The following is a 14,860-nucleotide window of genomic DNA, read 5'->3' as shown; positions in this document are numbered from 1 at the left end:
CTCCAGATACATCAATTTTTAAGAACCACAGCCTACAGTAATAACAGGAAGCAGTTTTTGAGGACTGAACTAACGTGGTACACAACATCTCATCTCATCCTCAAAACAACTCTCTCTGAGGTGGGTTTTAAGAAAACAGGTTTAAGGAGGGTTAAAAAAGCTTACGTAGTATCAAGTCAGTAAGTGGTAGTTCTAGGATTCCAGCCCAGGCATGAGACTAGAATTCAGCTTGTGACAACTGCATGCTTTCACTGGACTAAATACCCCCATTGCAGAGGGGGCCCTGCCCAAGGAGCCGCCTGGCCTCTACTCTGACATCCCTCTCTCTAAATATACTAAGTATTAAGAGGCCTGCAGGTCAGAAGTTTAGAACAAAAATTATAGTATGACTAACAATTCAAGTGTTTATTTTAATTTTATATTTACAACTTATGAAAAGCAATGTTTAGTGTATACATCATCTTAAACTGCAGGGACTATATTTACGAGTTTAAACTAGATAGGCAACTTGTAACTCACACAGTGCTAACAAACTCTCAGGTTACATCAGAAACCACTTAAGAAACTGCACACCTCATATTTATCTTGTGACTGGTCATCACAACTTTCTATTTTATATTTTACAATTTGAAATAAAAGATTGGTAATTCACGTTACTTGGTTTTAAGATTATAAATTTTTTGTTGACTCAATTTTCCCAATTGCAAATTTATTTATAGCCAAATGCTTCTGTATCTAAGAAGTACTGCCCATAATCAGATTAGATAATGATCAAAATTAAGCTCTAACAAGGATACCTGGCAAGAGAAAATCAGTTACATAACCGATTTTAAAAAGGGTAGTTTGAATGGTGAGATGGTTGAGAATATGAAATTAATTCTATCACAAATATCTCATAATAATTTAGTATTCTTTGGCAGAAAGACAGTTATAAAAATTGTCAGGATTAAAAAATAAAATAAAGTGTAGATACATACCCAGAGCAAGATTCAGGTAAACATTTGAGTCCTTTGATGCCCTCTAGAGACAGATATTGGCTATCTAATAGGACTTCCTATGATCTCACATGTTTACCAAAATGCAAAACACTGAAATAAATATTATAAAATAAAATTACTAAATTCAGTTGTTTCCATTTAAAGCTTAAATTTACTAACATCTACTACTTATGAGTTTTCAATGATTCAGTAATCTAATGGTTAGAATTCCCAAAGTAGATTATGTTCTTCAGCAAAGCGAAAATAAATGCAGAACTAAAGACCCTGTATTTCTAAACTACTTCACATTTTGCAAAGGCTTTCACAAACTTTTTGTCAGCTGAGCCTCATGGTAAGTTTAGGAGGAACAATGGGAGATTTTGTTGCTATTCCCATTTTACAAGTAAGGAAACTAAGGCTTGACCAAGGATAAGGGGATCTTGACCCATGTATGACTTAAAACTGAGAGAGTAGGGATTTGAATTTGGACCTTCTGTCTCTGAAGTCCATGGTCTTAGGTTAACATTATGTATTTTTTCTGTTAGTGTAATATCCTTTCCCCACTCTTCATGCCCATATATACTATTTTTATCCTTCTGAAATTTTCTAGAGTATCTTAGAGTAAGAACAGAAAGGAGCTACCCACAATGGGCTAGAATCCTGGAGGCACTACCCATCCTTCCCCCTCCCTCCCCCCAATGCTCAATGACTTAATGGGACTAAAAACAGCCCTGCGGCAGTTACAGAGCAGGAGGTTCCCTGTATGTACTCCCATCTCCCTGTATGGCAACTAAACCCCCACTTCTCTGATTTGATAAAATATTGCATCTTTGATTTTATGTGGATTAATGCAGTAATAAACTTAAGAGTTTTAAACTGTAAGAGTAGTAGTCGGTAAGGTGGAACCACCAGCGTGTCTACTGCTGGAGACTGCCGTCAGATGCGGGCTTCTCTGAAGCCTCTGTCTCAGGGACCATCTGTCTGCTCTGCTAAGGCGAGGGGTTCACTATTGCTTTCAAAACCTCTCTCAAGTCTGAGCATCTTTTTCCATGTTGCTTCTTATGCCTCAAAAGGACTTTTGTCCTTCTATCTACAGTAGGCAATTTCCTTCCTCCTAGAAACTCACTTTTTCTACCTGGTCTGCTTAGAATATGTGCAAATGATTTACATTCTTCCAGTCAACTCTGGAAGCAACTGATTCTATTCTGCAGGAAAACGTCACCAGCCCTAAGCTTACAGACATCTATTCTGTCATACTGCACGCACACACAGCTAAAATCAGACATGATCCTGTCCAGTGACGGGTGGCAGCTGGGTCACAGACCTAGGTCTCAGCTTGAGTCACACGACTTAGGGCACACTGCCCATGCTTTGTGAGAGTCAATTTACGCATTCAAAAAACGAGCATTGTACATTACAGAGTAGTTGTAAAGACTAAATGAAAAAATGTCATACTTTATTAACATAAAATTATAAGGCATTATTAGCATTATCCATAAATTCAAATCAAGCATTTTGGAAGCTCTCTTGGGAAATATTAGAAAAGACACATTATTGCCAAGTTGCACAATCCTAAAAAGGGATCATTTCCCTTGTATTCCACATAAATGACTGGTAAAATGATGTGTCTTATCAGTTCTTAATACCAGATAGCCTCTTGACTGAGTTAATAGTCCAAAGAATAAGCAACTTGTGGAATTAAACACTTGTAAATCAAAAGCACATCAACTGTAACAAGCAATGCTAATGAAAGCATTGACTCTCTTATTTATAAAGAAAGGCTGACTCAATGAGCCTTTCCAATATTAAAAATCTAAGCTAGAGGCTTTAGCAAATTATGTCCCATACACCAAATCCAGTCTGCCACCTAATTTTGTAAATATGATTTTATTGGAATATTACAGTTTATATTTGTTTATATATTATTGTCTATGGCTAAGCTGAGAAGACCATATGGCCTGTGAAACTGAAAATAATTACTATCTGGCCCTTTCCAGAAAAAGTGTGCCATCCCTGCTCTAACTACAAAATGAAGCATATTTTATACTTGAAAAAGTAAGCCAAATATATACTTATATTGCTACATACAGACTCTTTAGAAAACATATTTACATCATCATTTTGCATTAAAATGCCTACAAGTTCTACATACTACTATGTAAGATGTCTACTACTGCAAAATGCACGCGTGGACAGTTAATGAACGTTATTGATGAAAATAATGATTAAAGAAGAACAGGGCATAATGTACTAGTTACAAGTTAGAGCGCATAAGGAAATGTGTTTCGGCATTGTTTGGATAGAGGAGCTTTTTTTATTTCAGTGCTTTGCATGTTTGTTCAAATTGACAGTCAGTCTCTACCAAGACTGCAAACCACTTGCTTGTAAAGCAAATCCTTAAAGTATGGAGACAATTTCAGAACACTGCACATTTTTGGATGTAGTATCTTTCCAGATAACAGCAGTAACTACTAGATTTTAGTAATACCCACTTTTTACTTTACTTTTTAGGTTACTGGCTAAAGCCTTATATATTTATTTATGAAAAAGCAATATGCTCCCCAATATGTTCCCCAAACATCTGTGTTTCTGCTAAATTTCAGGTATCTAAGAGTCAGTTAAATTATGTCCAGTTCAGATCTAACAGAACAAACACTACTGATACATAATGGCAAGAAAAGTAAAATCAACAACAGTAGTAGAAAATCCAGCTTACAAAAAAGGAGACTAAAGGAAAATTTATAAAGGAACATGGCTTATGAAAGGAACACATTTCCGTGTTCAACCAGGGCTTACTCAGAGGAGATCTGATACCATAACTATAGAAGTGGGAGAAACTGATCTCAATAGCTGGAGGAAAATACTTACTTGTTTTACATTTTCAGCTAAGAAGACAATATAAACACTACAGAATCCCAGCTGTGTTATCACCAGAAAAAAGTCAACCACACTCCTGAAAAGAGATACCCACAAATAAGATCACTAAGAGCTGCTGATACATCAATATATTTTTCTCTTTTTAAACTATTTTAAAACATTTTGTTACAGCTTACATTCTTTTCACTTCCTTCAAATAAGAAATAAACAAAATATGTATTTTTCTACAAACGGCACACATTTATAATCGGTAGGTCACTAGAATTATTATTGAGCAAAAAGATGTTCCATTAAGTTAAAAGGTGAAAATTTCCCTATCATTTATTTCTGAAATTCAACAGTCTGAGTATCTGCTTATAAAACAATACTTAGAAAACATTTCATCTTTTAGATTAGGCCTGTCTCTCCTGCTTCTCGAGAACTTTTCCTGATTAACCCAGGGTACTTCCCAGCCCTCCCGGCTGCATATCATTTGCAAGTATGATGAGTGAGCAAGCTCTCCATTATCCAAATCACCAATAAGAACACGAAATGGGAAAGGACTGGGGGCATGGCCCTGAATCATAAGACCAAAGACCCTTCCAGTAGCTTAGCTCTGTTATTGTTTAATGAGATACTTAAGAAAATTCTAGCTACATGAAATAGTGCACAGTAGTGGAAAGGGAATGTCACCAGTCAAATTAGCATAGTTTGGGAATGGTAGTTCTAAATCTGCATATCTAGTAATAATACACAGCCCACATTTCTCTATTTTGTTTGGAGAACGATGAGTGGTTACAACAGCATGCACCTACTAATTCATTACAGCTTTTATCTGACCACGGATGTTAACGTGTCAAACAACCTGGTCCACAGATCTATACACCTTCCTTCTCTCATCTGAAACCGGAAGGGCCCTTGCCTATCTTCACTCTTGTCATAACTACAGCTCTCATAGTTCTTCGGGGATCTCCCTTGTAAATAATCTTGGTACCCTATAACAAATTCAAGTCTCTTTTCTCTGATGAGCTCCATTTAAGTATTCCCTTAAGATCTTTTCATCCACCTTGGATTTTAGTATCCTACTAACAATCATTCCAGCCACATCTACTTGGAAAGTCATTCTTCTTGATAGAAAAAAACGGACAAAGCTGTGTCTACTCTGGGGCAGAAAAAGGAAGAAGATAGGGTTCTGGGGCAAATCCTAGAGCATTAGGCCATTTTCTTCTTCTTCTACTTGGCATATCAAGAACTCTGAGCAGTTCATAAACAAATCTCACTTCCTACAAATCTCCAGAAAGGCCATATTGAACCATAAAGTCTCTTAGCACTGTTTTTCCCCCCCTGCTCTTAATTTCCCTTACACATATCACTGGTACTACAGTGAGCATTTTGTTGATTACCCATGCTTATTTTTCCAGTCCTGTATTCATCTGGCTTTGATCAGTCATGTATACCAATGATAAAGTTACATTTAAACAATAAGACAGTAAAATTAAGATTATGCTAAAATACACACTTCAAATATCCCATAAGCATATTGCTAAATACCACAATTTAATCTAAAATAATGAGACTGCAACATTTTTCTTGCTTTTGCTCCTTTCCTTAAAAACATATTAGCACGATTATGTCATAGGTTAGCCAGATGCTTTATAAATGTCATTTTATTTAAAATACTATAGTAATCCTGTGAAGTAAGTATCACCATAAAGTCATCTGACGGTGAGAAAACTAAAACAAAATGACAAATCATTTGATTCAGGTCATAAAACTGAAAAATGGTAGAGTTGAGATTTGAACCCAAGTCTGTCTAACTCTAAAGATTGTATTTATTCCCCCAGCTTTATCATACTTCTATTCATGTATCTTGCCAAAATTAAAATAGTTAAAAAATGATGTGATTTCTGTAAGCAGATATTAACAACATACAAGTACTTACCGTCCCCATGCTGCTTGCTTCTGAACACAGCTCCAAGGACTTACTTCCATAGCAAAACTCACAGTGTCACTATAACCTAATGTTGACTTTTTGAACCTGTAATTTAAGGACACATGTGCATATGAAAAAGGAAAATTTGAAGTTGGCCTATAAATCCAACCCTTGAAAAGAACATCAAATAAATAGGAATTAATAAATGCAAGGCCATGCACTGACAGAGGAGTTTTCAAAATTTCAAGAACTGCATACTCAAAGATATGTATCATGAAATTTTAAATGTTATTTTTACCAATATATTAGTTTTTATCTACTGTCAAAGTTTACATATTTGTAGAAGTCATATAATGTAATATTTGTGCTTCACTGACTTAAATATGTAAGTATTTCAATTGCAAAAAGCTTCAACTACATTATTCACTGCCTGATTATTTATTCTTAGAAGGGCATTATTTTATACATCAGCGCAGGGCTTTACAATTTATTTACATATAAACTATCTTACCTAATACTCAGCCCCTGAGATAGGCATTACTTCCCCTTGTTCTATTCCCCACTTTTTTTTTCAGGTATCATTGTTATTTAAAGATCGTAAATGACTTGCCCAAAGTTATAATAACATTTAACAACAATAACAAAAAGACTTAAGATTAGAGTATTAGTTTACTAGAATAGGCAATATTTAGTTTTTAAATAGTCCATTGTGTAAGTAGAAACATTTCATGATACAAAAACAAAGAAAAAAGAATATAATTTTACTGACTATTTGCCAATCCACAGGTCAGCAAAGAACACCAAGGCACCATACCCTAAAATGAATTTCTACCAAACAGAAGACCATCACTCTATAACTGAAAGTAGTGCTGAGGCCTCCATGTCGATCCGGATTTTTTTAAATTTACATGGTAAGAAACCATGCCATTTCACTAAACAGGGCTGTATTCTAAAAGAAGTGAATATATTCTGACCAGATTTCAATCACAGGAAATACTATCTTTTTCCATATTCATTATTTTAGACTTGACTACTACCAGATTAGAGGAAATATAATTGTTAGTTGCAAAGCACAGTTAAGACTAGCTGATGCTTTAAATAAATACATTGCTTTAAAGGAAACAGAGCACACTTAACAAATCCTCATTTACCTCTGACACAGAAAGTGACTGCAGCGTACCAAAATGTGCATGCAGTGAACCGAAATAATTCCTATAAATACAAGGCTGATTGGTCCAAGCTGTGGGGGGAAAAAATGTATAGGATTAAATATTTAAGTTTAACAAAAATTAAGCTGTCTTACTATGAATGAGACAACGGACTACTCATCTGTGTGATTCAATTTTGATGGACAAAATGATTAGTCATTTGCATACAGGAAAATTCACGAACTTGATACTGAACCAATTTCAATAATACTTAAGACAAGTGCGTATGACTCCATCTCCACGGCTTGCTAAGCCGACCCTATGAGCACAGACTACAGGCATGCAGTAAGGTAGGATAGACCTCACTTCCAGTAACATCCGATGGTAAGCCTATGACCATCAGTGTCCCATCGTGATAGTTAAATCTGAATGACTAAAAACTGCTGTACCCATCTGGGGCTGTGCTTGTTGAGCACTTGCTATGTGTGATGAAGATTATTTTTAAAAGTGGTACATAAAAAATTTCAAGTATTTGTTTACTAATATTGAAGTAATGCCTGGATTATTGCAACCCAGAAAAATACTGTCAGAATTTATTTTTGTAATCAGAAATAGTTTAAGTTTCTCTAAATTAGGGTGGGCAAGTCAAATGCAGAGAGAAAGGATAGTTAAAACTGTTCTTAGCAAATTGGTAAGGTTTTAGACCTCTAATAAAAGGTTAAGCAGGGACACCTGGGTGGCTCAGTCAGTTAGGCCTCTGCCTTCAATTCAGGTCATGATCTCATGACCTGAGATGACCTGAGATGACCCATGACTCGGGATCCTGGGATCCAGCCCCACGTCGGGCTCCCTGCTCAGCAGAGCCCGCTTTTCCCTCTCTTCTGCCTCTCCCACCACTCATGCTCTTTCTCTCGCTCCCTCTCAAATAAAATCTTAAAAAAAATTAAAAAGACTAAATATAATTTCATTAGTTCATAAGGCAATTCTCCCTAAGATTCTCTGCAATGACAATAACTAGTTCTAATAACACTTTGCACATTTGTTTTCAAACAGTATTGTTATCCCTTTTCTTTACTAATATTCTTTAAATCTGAAAACCGCATATTTTATTCTGAATCCAAAAAACCATAAAATTTCACCAACTCAAATAATCTACTCTATCAATATATTTGTTGATATGAGTACATGGCTTACATCCCCAGAAATCTAAAAAAGTAATAAGATAAAACCATACTTGGAAAAATCAAATACTATTTTAGGCTTTCTGCCAAACACTATGAAGTATTTGAAAGTTAAGTGATTAAACAAAAACTTAAGTAGTTAAACAGAAATGAAAAGAGTAATTAATTCTCATTTTTGCTGAATATTACTATCACTGTTTACACAATCTTATCAGTACAATCTCATTGTTACCTGGTCAGGTCATATGTGACTAGGCCAGCGGTTAGCTTGTCATTTTTGCTGTAATTAAGAGAGATAACTGTAAGTTAGATAGAGTTCACAAAGATAATTCTTACCACTATGCCTGCATTTTTTATTGCCAGTGGAAGCCCTAACAGGCCCGTTCCAATATTTCCTTTAAGCAGATGCATAAGAGTTTGCACAAATCTGAAAAGTAAACATTGTTAAGATTTTAGGAAAAAAGCTAATAAAATCACATGATCACAGTTTTAGCATTAGAAAGGAATTGAAAATCAATCTCGGCAAGGAATCAAGTAACATTTCTACTCAACCAGAAGTTGAACAGGCCAGAGGTCATATGGGTTCATGTGCTACCTCTGCCATTCAAAAAAGGAGACACAGAGGGTTATTATGGAGAGTAAATGAGATATTTAAGTGATACTATTTTTGTACATACTAAAGAAATACATAAAAGGTAATTTTCTCATAAGATGCCTGGCTGCTATGACATTCAGAATAATGCTGAAGATTATATATGGCTAGGCTATTAAAACAGAGCAATTTATTGACACTGTCTATGAAACACAGTACTAAACACATTTGATCTATGATTATCAACCTAACAGCAAGTTAACTAAAAGAAAAAGCACACAAGTCTTAAAAATATGTGAATCACCAGGTAAGATAAATACTGATTACCATTTAGACATCATGTACTCCCTAAGGAATTCCACCTAAATTTCCAAGAGGCATCAGAAGAAAGTCTCTTAGCCAAGAAAAAATAAGTTCAACTAGGAAGGATAGTGCAAATCTTAAACGGATTGAAATAAACATGCTTGCCTAAATTTTTTTCAGTTTATACTATTTTGATCAACTAAAATCTAACTTTGCTTAACTGTCAGAGTAAGAACTTACTCAAATCTATTAATGATGACAAAATAACAAAAACAGTTCTACAAGGTTCCACTGCTTTCCCACCACCATGACTTTGTTTTATACCATTCACTCAGCATGAAGAAGTGTTTACTACCTCCCACTGTCTAACTCTTAACCATTTCGAAGCCACAGCTCATAAAATTTCTAATCCTTTCAATCAGATCTCCCTTCTTGCAAGATCCAAAGCATGGGACCATCACTGCAGCAATTTCCATGTGCTGCTCTGTCTTTTAGATGCATTTCTTCGTTCCCAAATGGACTACAAATACCTTGAGGGTAGGGACAATATCTTACTCATCTGTGTGCCTTGTGTAGTACCTGTGCTTTACCTACAGAAGGTTAAAATATACTAAATGAAAAGGAGACATTTAACCCCGTAACACTTACGAAATACCCTCCTGGTCATCAAGCTGGTAGTGCTTCTGAACAGGAAGGAGCTCTTGTTCCTGATCTTCATCCGATGTCCCATCAAAATTCTGCTCATTTATTAAGGGCCTCATTACATCCATATCTTCAAAAAGAAAAACAAAGTACTTCATTATGACTTTTAACACTGAGTTAAAGCTGGTATAAATGCATTTTTTTTAAAGAAGGGCCTACCACTGGTACTAGTTAAGTCACTTAATTTTTCCAGTCTAAGTTAATTCTCATTAATGCTTTGAGTTTTAGTGTATTTAAAAAACGAGACTCATTAAAAAAAAACAAAAACAAAAACAAAAAACAAAATGAGACTCATTTGCTGATTATTTTGTTTGGACAAAGAAGGGCAAAGCTTAAATATTCAATGCAAATCTTCTTCTGCTTTGTCAACATGAGGTTTTTAGCAAATGATCACAGAGTTATGAGACTAAAAAATGTGAATAATCAGGGCACCCGGGTGGCTCAGCTGTTAAGCATCTGTCTTTGGTGGGTGTCATGATCCCAGGATCCTGAGATGAAGGCCCTCATCAGCCTCCTTGCTCAGCGAGGAGCCTGCTTCTCCCTCTCCCTCTGCCAGTCACTCTCCCTGCTTGTGCCCTGTCTCTCTCTTTCAAATAAATCAATATGATCTTTTTTAAAAATCTGAATAACCAAATGAATTTTTAGCTCTTTTAGTTTCAATCATATTGTATACATACATAGTAATCATGTTTTTAAATACTTTAAGAAAATTACAGTGAGGATGAGGGGAGGGGCAGAGAGAGAGAGAAAGAGAGAATCTTAAGCAGGCTCCATAGGAGCCCAACATGGGACTTGAGCTCACAACCCTGAGATCATGACATGAGCTGAAATCAAGAGTCAGATGCTTAACCAACCAAGCCATCCAGGCACCCCCACGCCCCCGCCAAAATGTATTCTCATTTTTAGCCAAGATTTATGATGACATTAGTCATCACTGTCTGCCTTGTTCTAATAAAATTCACTAAACTCAAATTTATTGAGATGACTGATATGCATTAGCAAGGTTTGAAATATAGAATATTTTAAAGAAGTGGAAGACTGTTCCATTCAAATACAATAAACCTGTGAACCAGAGAACTGGGGTAACTATCACTGACTGACACGGAATTTTTACAAACTTTTTATTTTGCAATAATTTAAAATTTACATTAAATTTGCAAGAGTACCAAAAAACTCCTATACACCCTTTACAGACTTACCGATTTTTAACATTCTGCCATGTTTGCCTTTTCTCTCTCAACTGTGTATCACTTTTTCTGAACTATCTGAGTAGGTTACACATATACACACCACTTTACCCCACAGTCAACACTTTCTCTCTAAGAACAGGAAGTTCTTGAACGTTCACATCACAGCCAACACTCAGTTTGATGTTGATGCAGTATGGTTACCTACATTCCGTATTCTAACTTCATCAATTGTACCAACGAAGTTCTCTCAGTAATTGTTTTCACCGCAGGATCATGTATTGGATTTAGCTGACTTATTCTACTGGTGACTTTTGCCATTATGTCTTTTATGATGTCCTTAATCCTCCTTTTTTTCCTTCCTTAATCTTTTACTATCCTTGTTTGTCAGGTTTGTCAGTCTCTGGGGGCACTGGGTGGCTCAGTTGGTTAAGTGTCCAACTCTTGATTCCAGCTCAGGTCTTGATCTCAGGGTCATGAGATCAAGCCCCACTCTGGGCTCCATACTCAGCAGGGAGTCTGTTTGGAGATTGAGATTCCCACCCTTTCCCTCGCCGCCCCCCCGCCCCCACAAAACAAAATAAATAAATCTTTCTAAAAAATGGTATCCTCTGTGGGACTAGAGGATATTATGCTTAGCGAAATGAGTCAATCAGAGAAAGACAACTATCATATGATCTCCCTGATATGAGGAAGTGGAGATGCAATGTGGGAGAGTTGGGAGGTAGGAAAAGAAAAAATGAAAAAAGGTGGGATTGGGAGGGAGACAAACCATAAAAGACTCAATCTCAAAAAACAGACTGAAGGTTGCCGGGGGGAGGAGGGACAGGAGAGGGTGGGTGGGGATATGGACACTGGGGAGGATATGTGCGATGATGAGTGCTGTGAAATGTGTAAACCTGGTGATTCACAGACCTGTACCCCTGGGGCTAACAATACATTATATGTCTATTAAAAAAAATAAATAAATTTAAGATTTTAATTAATTAATTAATTAATTAAGCAAAAATAAATTTTAAAAAATGGTATCATCTGAGTTCTACCTATTACCTATACAATAATTAATGGTCTTATTCTACTTTTGTCATTTATTTATTTATTTATTTCCCAGAAAACCACACGGCTCCCCCCACCCCCACATATGCCCTTCTTCTATTCTCTCACTTCTGTGAGAGAACAACTTTAGTTGTTGTGTTCTTTCTATTTTGGCGACATATATGATGCTTTACACACTGCTACTCCAATCATGTCCCCACCCATGTCTTAGATTTACATCTACCATCAGTATATTAAATGCCTATTATCAGTCCTCTGTCAAAGTGTTCTCATTCTTTGGCTGGAAGAAGCCCATTCTCTTGTGGACTGTGCCTCACAATGACCTGGAGGATTTGATGAAATACAAACTGATGAGCCTCACCCAGAAGGCTCTGATTCAGCAGGCCTGCGGGGGGCCTGAGAAGATGCATTTCTAAGTTCCTGCGTGATTCTGATGTTGCTGGTCTGGGAACCACACTTTGAGAACCACTGTGCTAGTAGATCCTTGAGGATGCGCTTGCAACACAGCATTCCCTAAGTTCTCGAACACTTTAAATTGTTTTTCTATAGCCTTGCTGCGATGGACAGCTAGATATAACACCTTTGACTCACACTCTCTATCCTTCAGTTTCTTGAAAATGCTATTCCACTCTTGGCTTGCTGTATAAGTTACATTTGAGAAGTCTAATGCCAAACCAATTTTTTTAGCCATTACATACTGTGTTCTTTGCTTGAGATCCTGAGGAATTTTTCTTTGACTTTAAGATCTAATGGTTTTACCATGATACGTCCTGGGCTTAAGCATTCTGAGTCAATTTTCCCAGGGATCAGTGGGCCTTTTTAATATATAGATTTAGGTTTTCTCTTATTTCTAGAAATTTTTCTTGGATTATGGCTTTGACTATTTATTTAGTTCAAATATTGTTTTTCTTCTTTAGAGCTTCCAATTGTATGTCAGATCTCCTCTGCCCACCTTCCACTTCAACCACTTTCTGACCCTTTTAAAGTCTGCCTTTACCTCATTTAAATTCTCCTTCCAAATTAAATGAATCTTATTAAAATTTCATTTCAATACATTTTCCCTTGGACACCTTGTACCTTATTATTTACTTATGATTTTGCCTACCGCTAGGCAGTTCATGGACAGGGATCCTAATTTGAGAGTAGTGCCTTCTGTTGGCATAGGAATAATGCTGACTTACTGGGGTTACAGGGAGCAAATGGTGTATCGTTAGTTCTCTTCGTTTCTGCAGGATATTCACTTCCCTACTCACCCTCCACCCCCTGCTCCTTACTTCCTTCTTTCTTTTCACCTCCAAGTATTAGAGGGACATCTCAACTGCTCCTTTTATCTCCTCCTCCAGAAGCAATGTTTTGCCGAGGCTGCTGTGTGACTACACATCCTAATGCCCTCTTCTCTCTTCCAGAGATTCTAAACAACTCCCTTTAAAGAGTTCTTGCAGCAGCAGCAGCAGGAACTCTGAAATTTGCTATTTTTTTTTCTACATATAATGTGAGGTTTGTGGTAGCTTTGTCTCCTACTAATGCTAGAAGAACAACTTCATGAATGGTTTACTTGTGCTTCTTTTTGAATTAACAGGTTCTGGGGGAAGGGACACGTGAAGAAATTAGGATTTAGGTAGCCTCCATTATCCCGGTACTAACTGGAACACATGACAGCATTTTTTCATAAAAGTAATGTTATTCTTTGAGATACCAGAAGATGCTTTAGCTTTGTATTATATATTTTTGTAATGCATTTTGAAATCAGGAAGTATGATCAGCTTTATCAAGAATGTTTTAGGTATTTGGGGCCTTTTGTAATCAAAACAGTATCACATTGGCATAAAGATAGATATACAAACCAATGACGCAGCACAGAGAACCCAGAAATCAATCTTTATGGTCAACTGATCTTTGACAAGGGTGCCAGGAATGCACAACTGAAAAAAGTCTCCTCAACAAATGGTCCTAGGAAAACTGCATATCCACATGCACAAGAATGAAAGTGAGTATTTATCTCATACCATACATAAAAATCAACTCAAAATGTATTCAAGACTTGGATACTTGAGAAAGCTTCAGATGTTGGTTTTGGCAATGATTTCATGGATAGGACACCAAAAGCACAGGCAACAAAAGCAAAAATAGGCAAGTGGGAGTACAATAAACTAAAAAGCTTCTGCACACCAAAGAAAGCAATCAACATAGTTAAAAGCCAACCTACAGAATGGGAGAGAATATTTGCAAACTATATATTTGATAAAGGATAGATTTGGGTTTTCTCTTATTTCTAGAAATTTTAATTTCTAAAATATATATGAAATTTATATTTCATATAAATTTCATTTATATGAGATATAAATTTCATATATATATTTTATATATAGAAATTTTAATTTCTAAAATATATATTAAACTCCTACAACCCAAGAGCAAAAAAAAAAAAAAGACCAAAAAACAAAAAACAAAAAACCCTAGAGAACCAATTAATAAATTATCTAAAGATTTGAACTGATATATTTCTCCCAAGAAGACATACAAATCCTCAACAGGTTTATGAAAAGATGTTCAATTTCACTAATCATCAAGGAAATGCAAATTAAAACCACAATAAAATACCACTTCATACTAAGGGTGGTCATTGTGAAAAAACAGGCCAACAAGTAATGGTGAGCAAGTGGCAAAACAGGAACGCCTGCACACAGGTAGTAGGAATGCAAAATATTGTGGCTATGAAGGAAAACAGTACAGAGATTCCTCAAAAATCTAAAAACAGAAGAACCTATGACCTGCAGTCCCACTTCTGAATATTCATCCAAAACTACTGAAATCAGGAACTTGAAGAGAGGCTAGTTACTTCCATGCTTAGTTTAGTGCTAGTCAAAAGGACCAGCACGTAGAAACAATGGGCACTGACAGATAAATGGATAAAGAAAGTAGAGG

At 36.1% G+C, this 14,860-nt stretch overlaps 1 protein-coding gene across 2 annotated transcripts in view; it reads right to left on the bottom strand.

The window, feature by feature from the left end:
• Nucleotides 1-14,860, bottom strand: part of SLC36A4 (solute carrier family 36 member 4) — a 54,718-nt gene that overhangs the window by 27,578 nt on the left and 12,280 nt on the right. Inside the window, exons 2-6 of one of the 2 annotated variants that reach the window (XM_082682685.1) lie at nucleotides 9,639-9,762; nucleotides 8,328-8,375; nucleotides 6,918-7,006; nucleotides 5,776-5,871; nucleotides 3,846-3,930 (exon numbers count right to left, since the gene is read on the bottom strand). In XM_082682685.1, the coding sequence (XP_082538811.1) occupies nucleotides 3,846-3,930; nucleotides 5,776-5,871; nucleotides 6,918-6,958 (222 nt within the window). In that variant the 5' untranslated portion in view covers nucleotides 6,959-7,006; nucleotides 8,328-8,375; nucleotides 9,639-9,762. Of the gene's footprint in view, nucleotides 1-3,845; nucleotides 3,931-5,775; nucleotides 5,872-6,917; nucleotides 7,007-8,327; nucleotides 8,376-8,431; nucleotides 8,523-9,638; nucleotides 9,763-14,860 lie in introns of both variants that reach the window. The other variant, XM_082682686.1, reaches the window with a different exon arrangement.

This window comes from Mustela nivalis (assembly GCF_964662115.1).
Source record: "Mustela nivalis genome assembly, chromosome: 9".
Lineage (NCBI taxonomy): Eukaryota > Metazoa > Chordata > Mammalia > Carnivora > Mustelidae > Mustela > Mustela nivalis.
The sequence above is the reverse complement of the archived record's forward strand: the minus strand, read 5'-3'. Positions and strand labels throughout refer to the sequence as shown.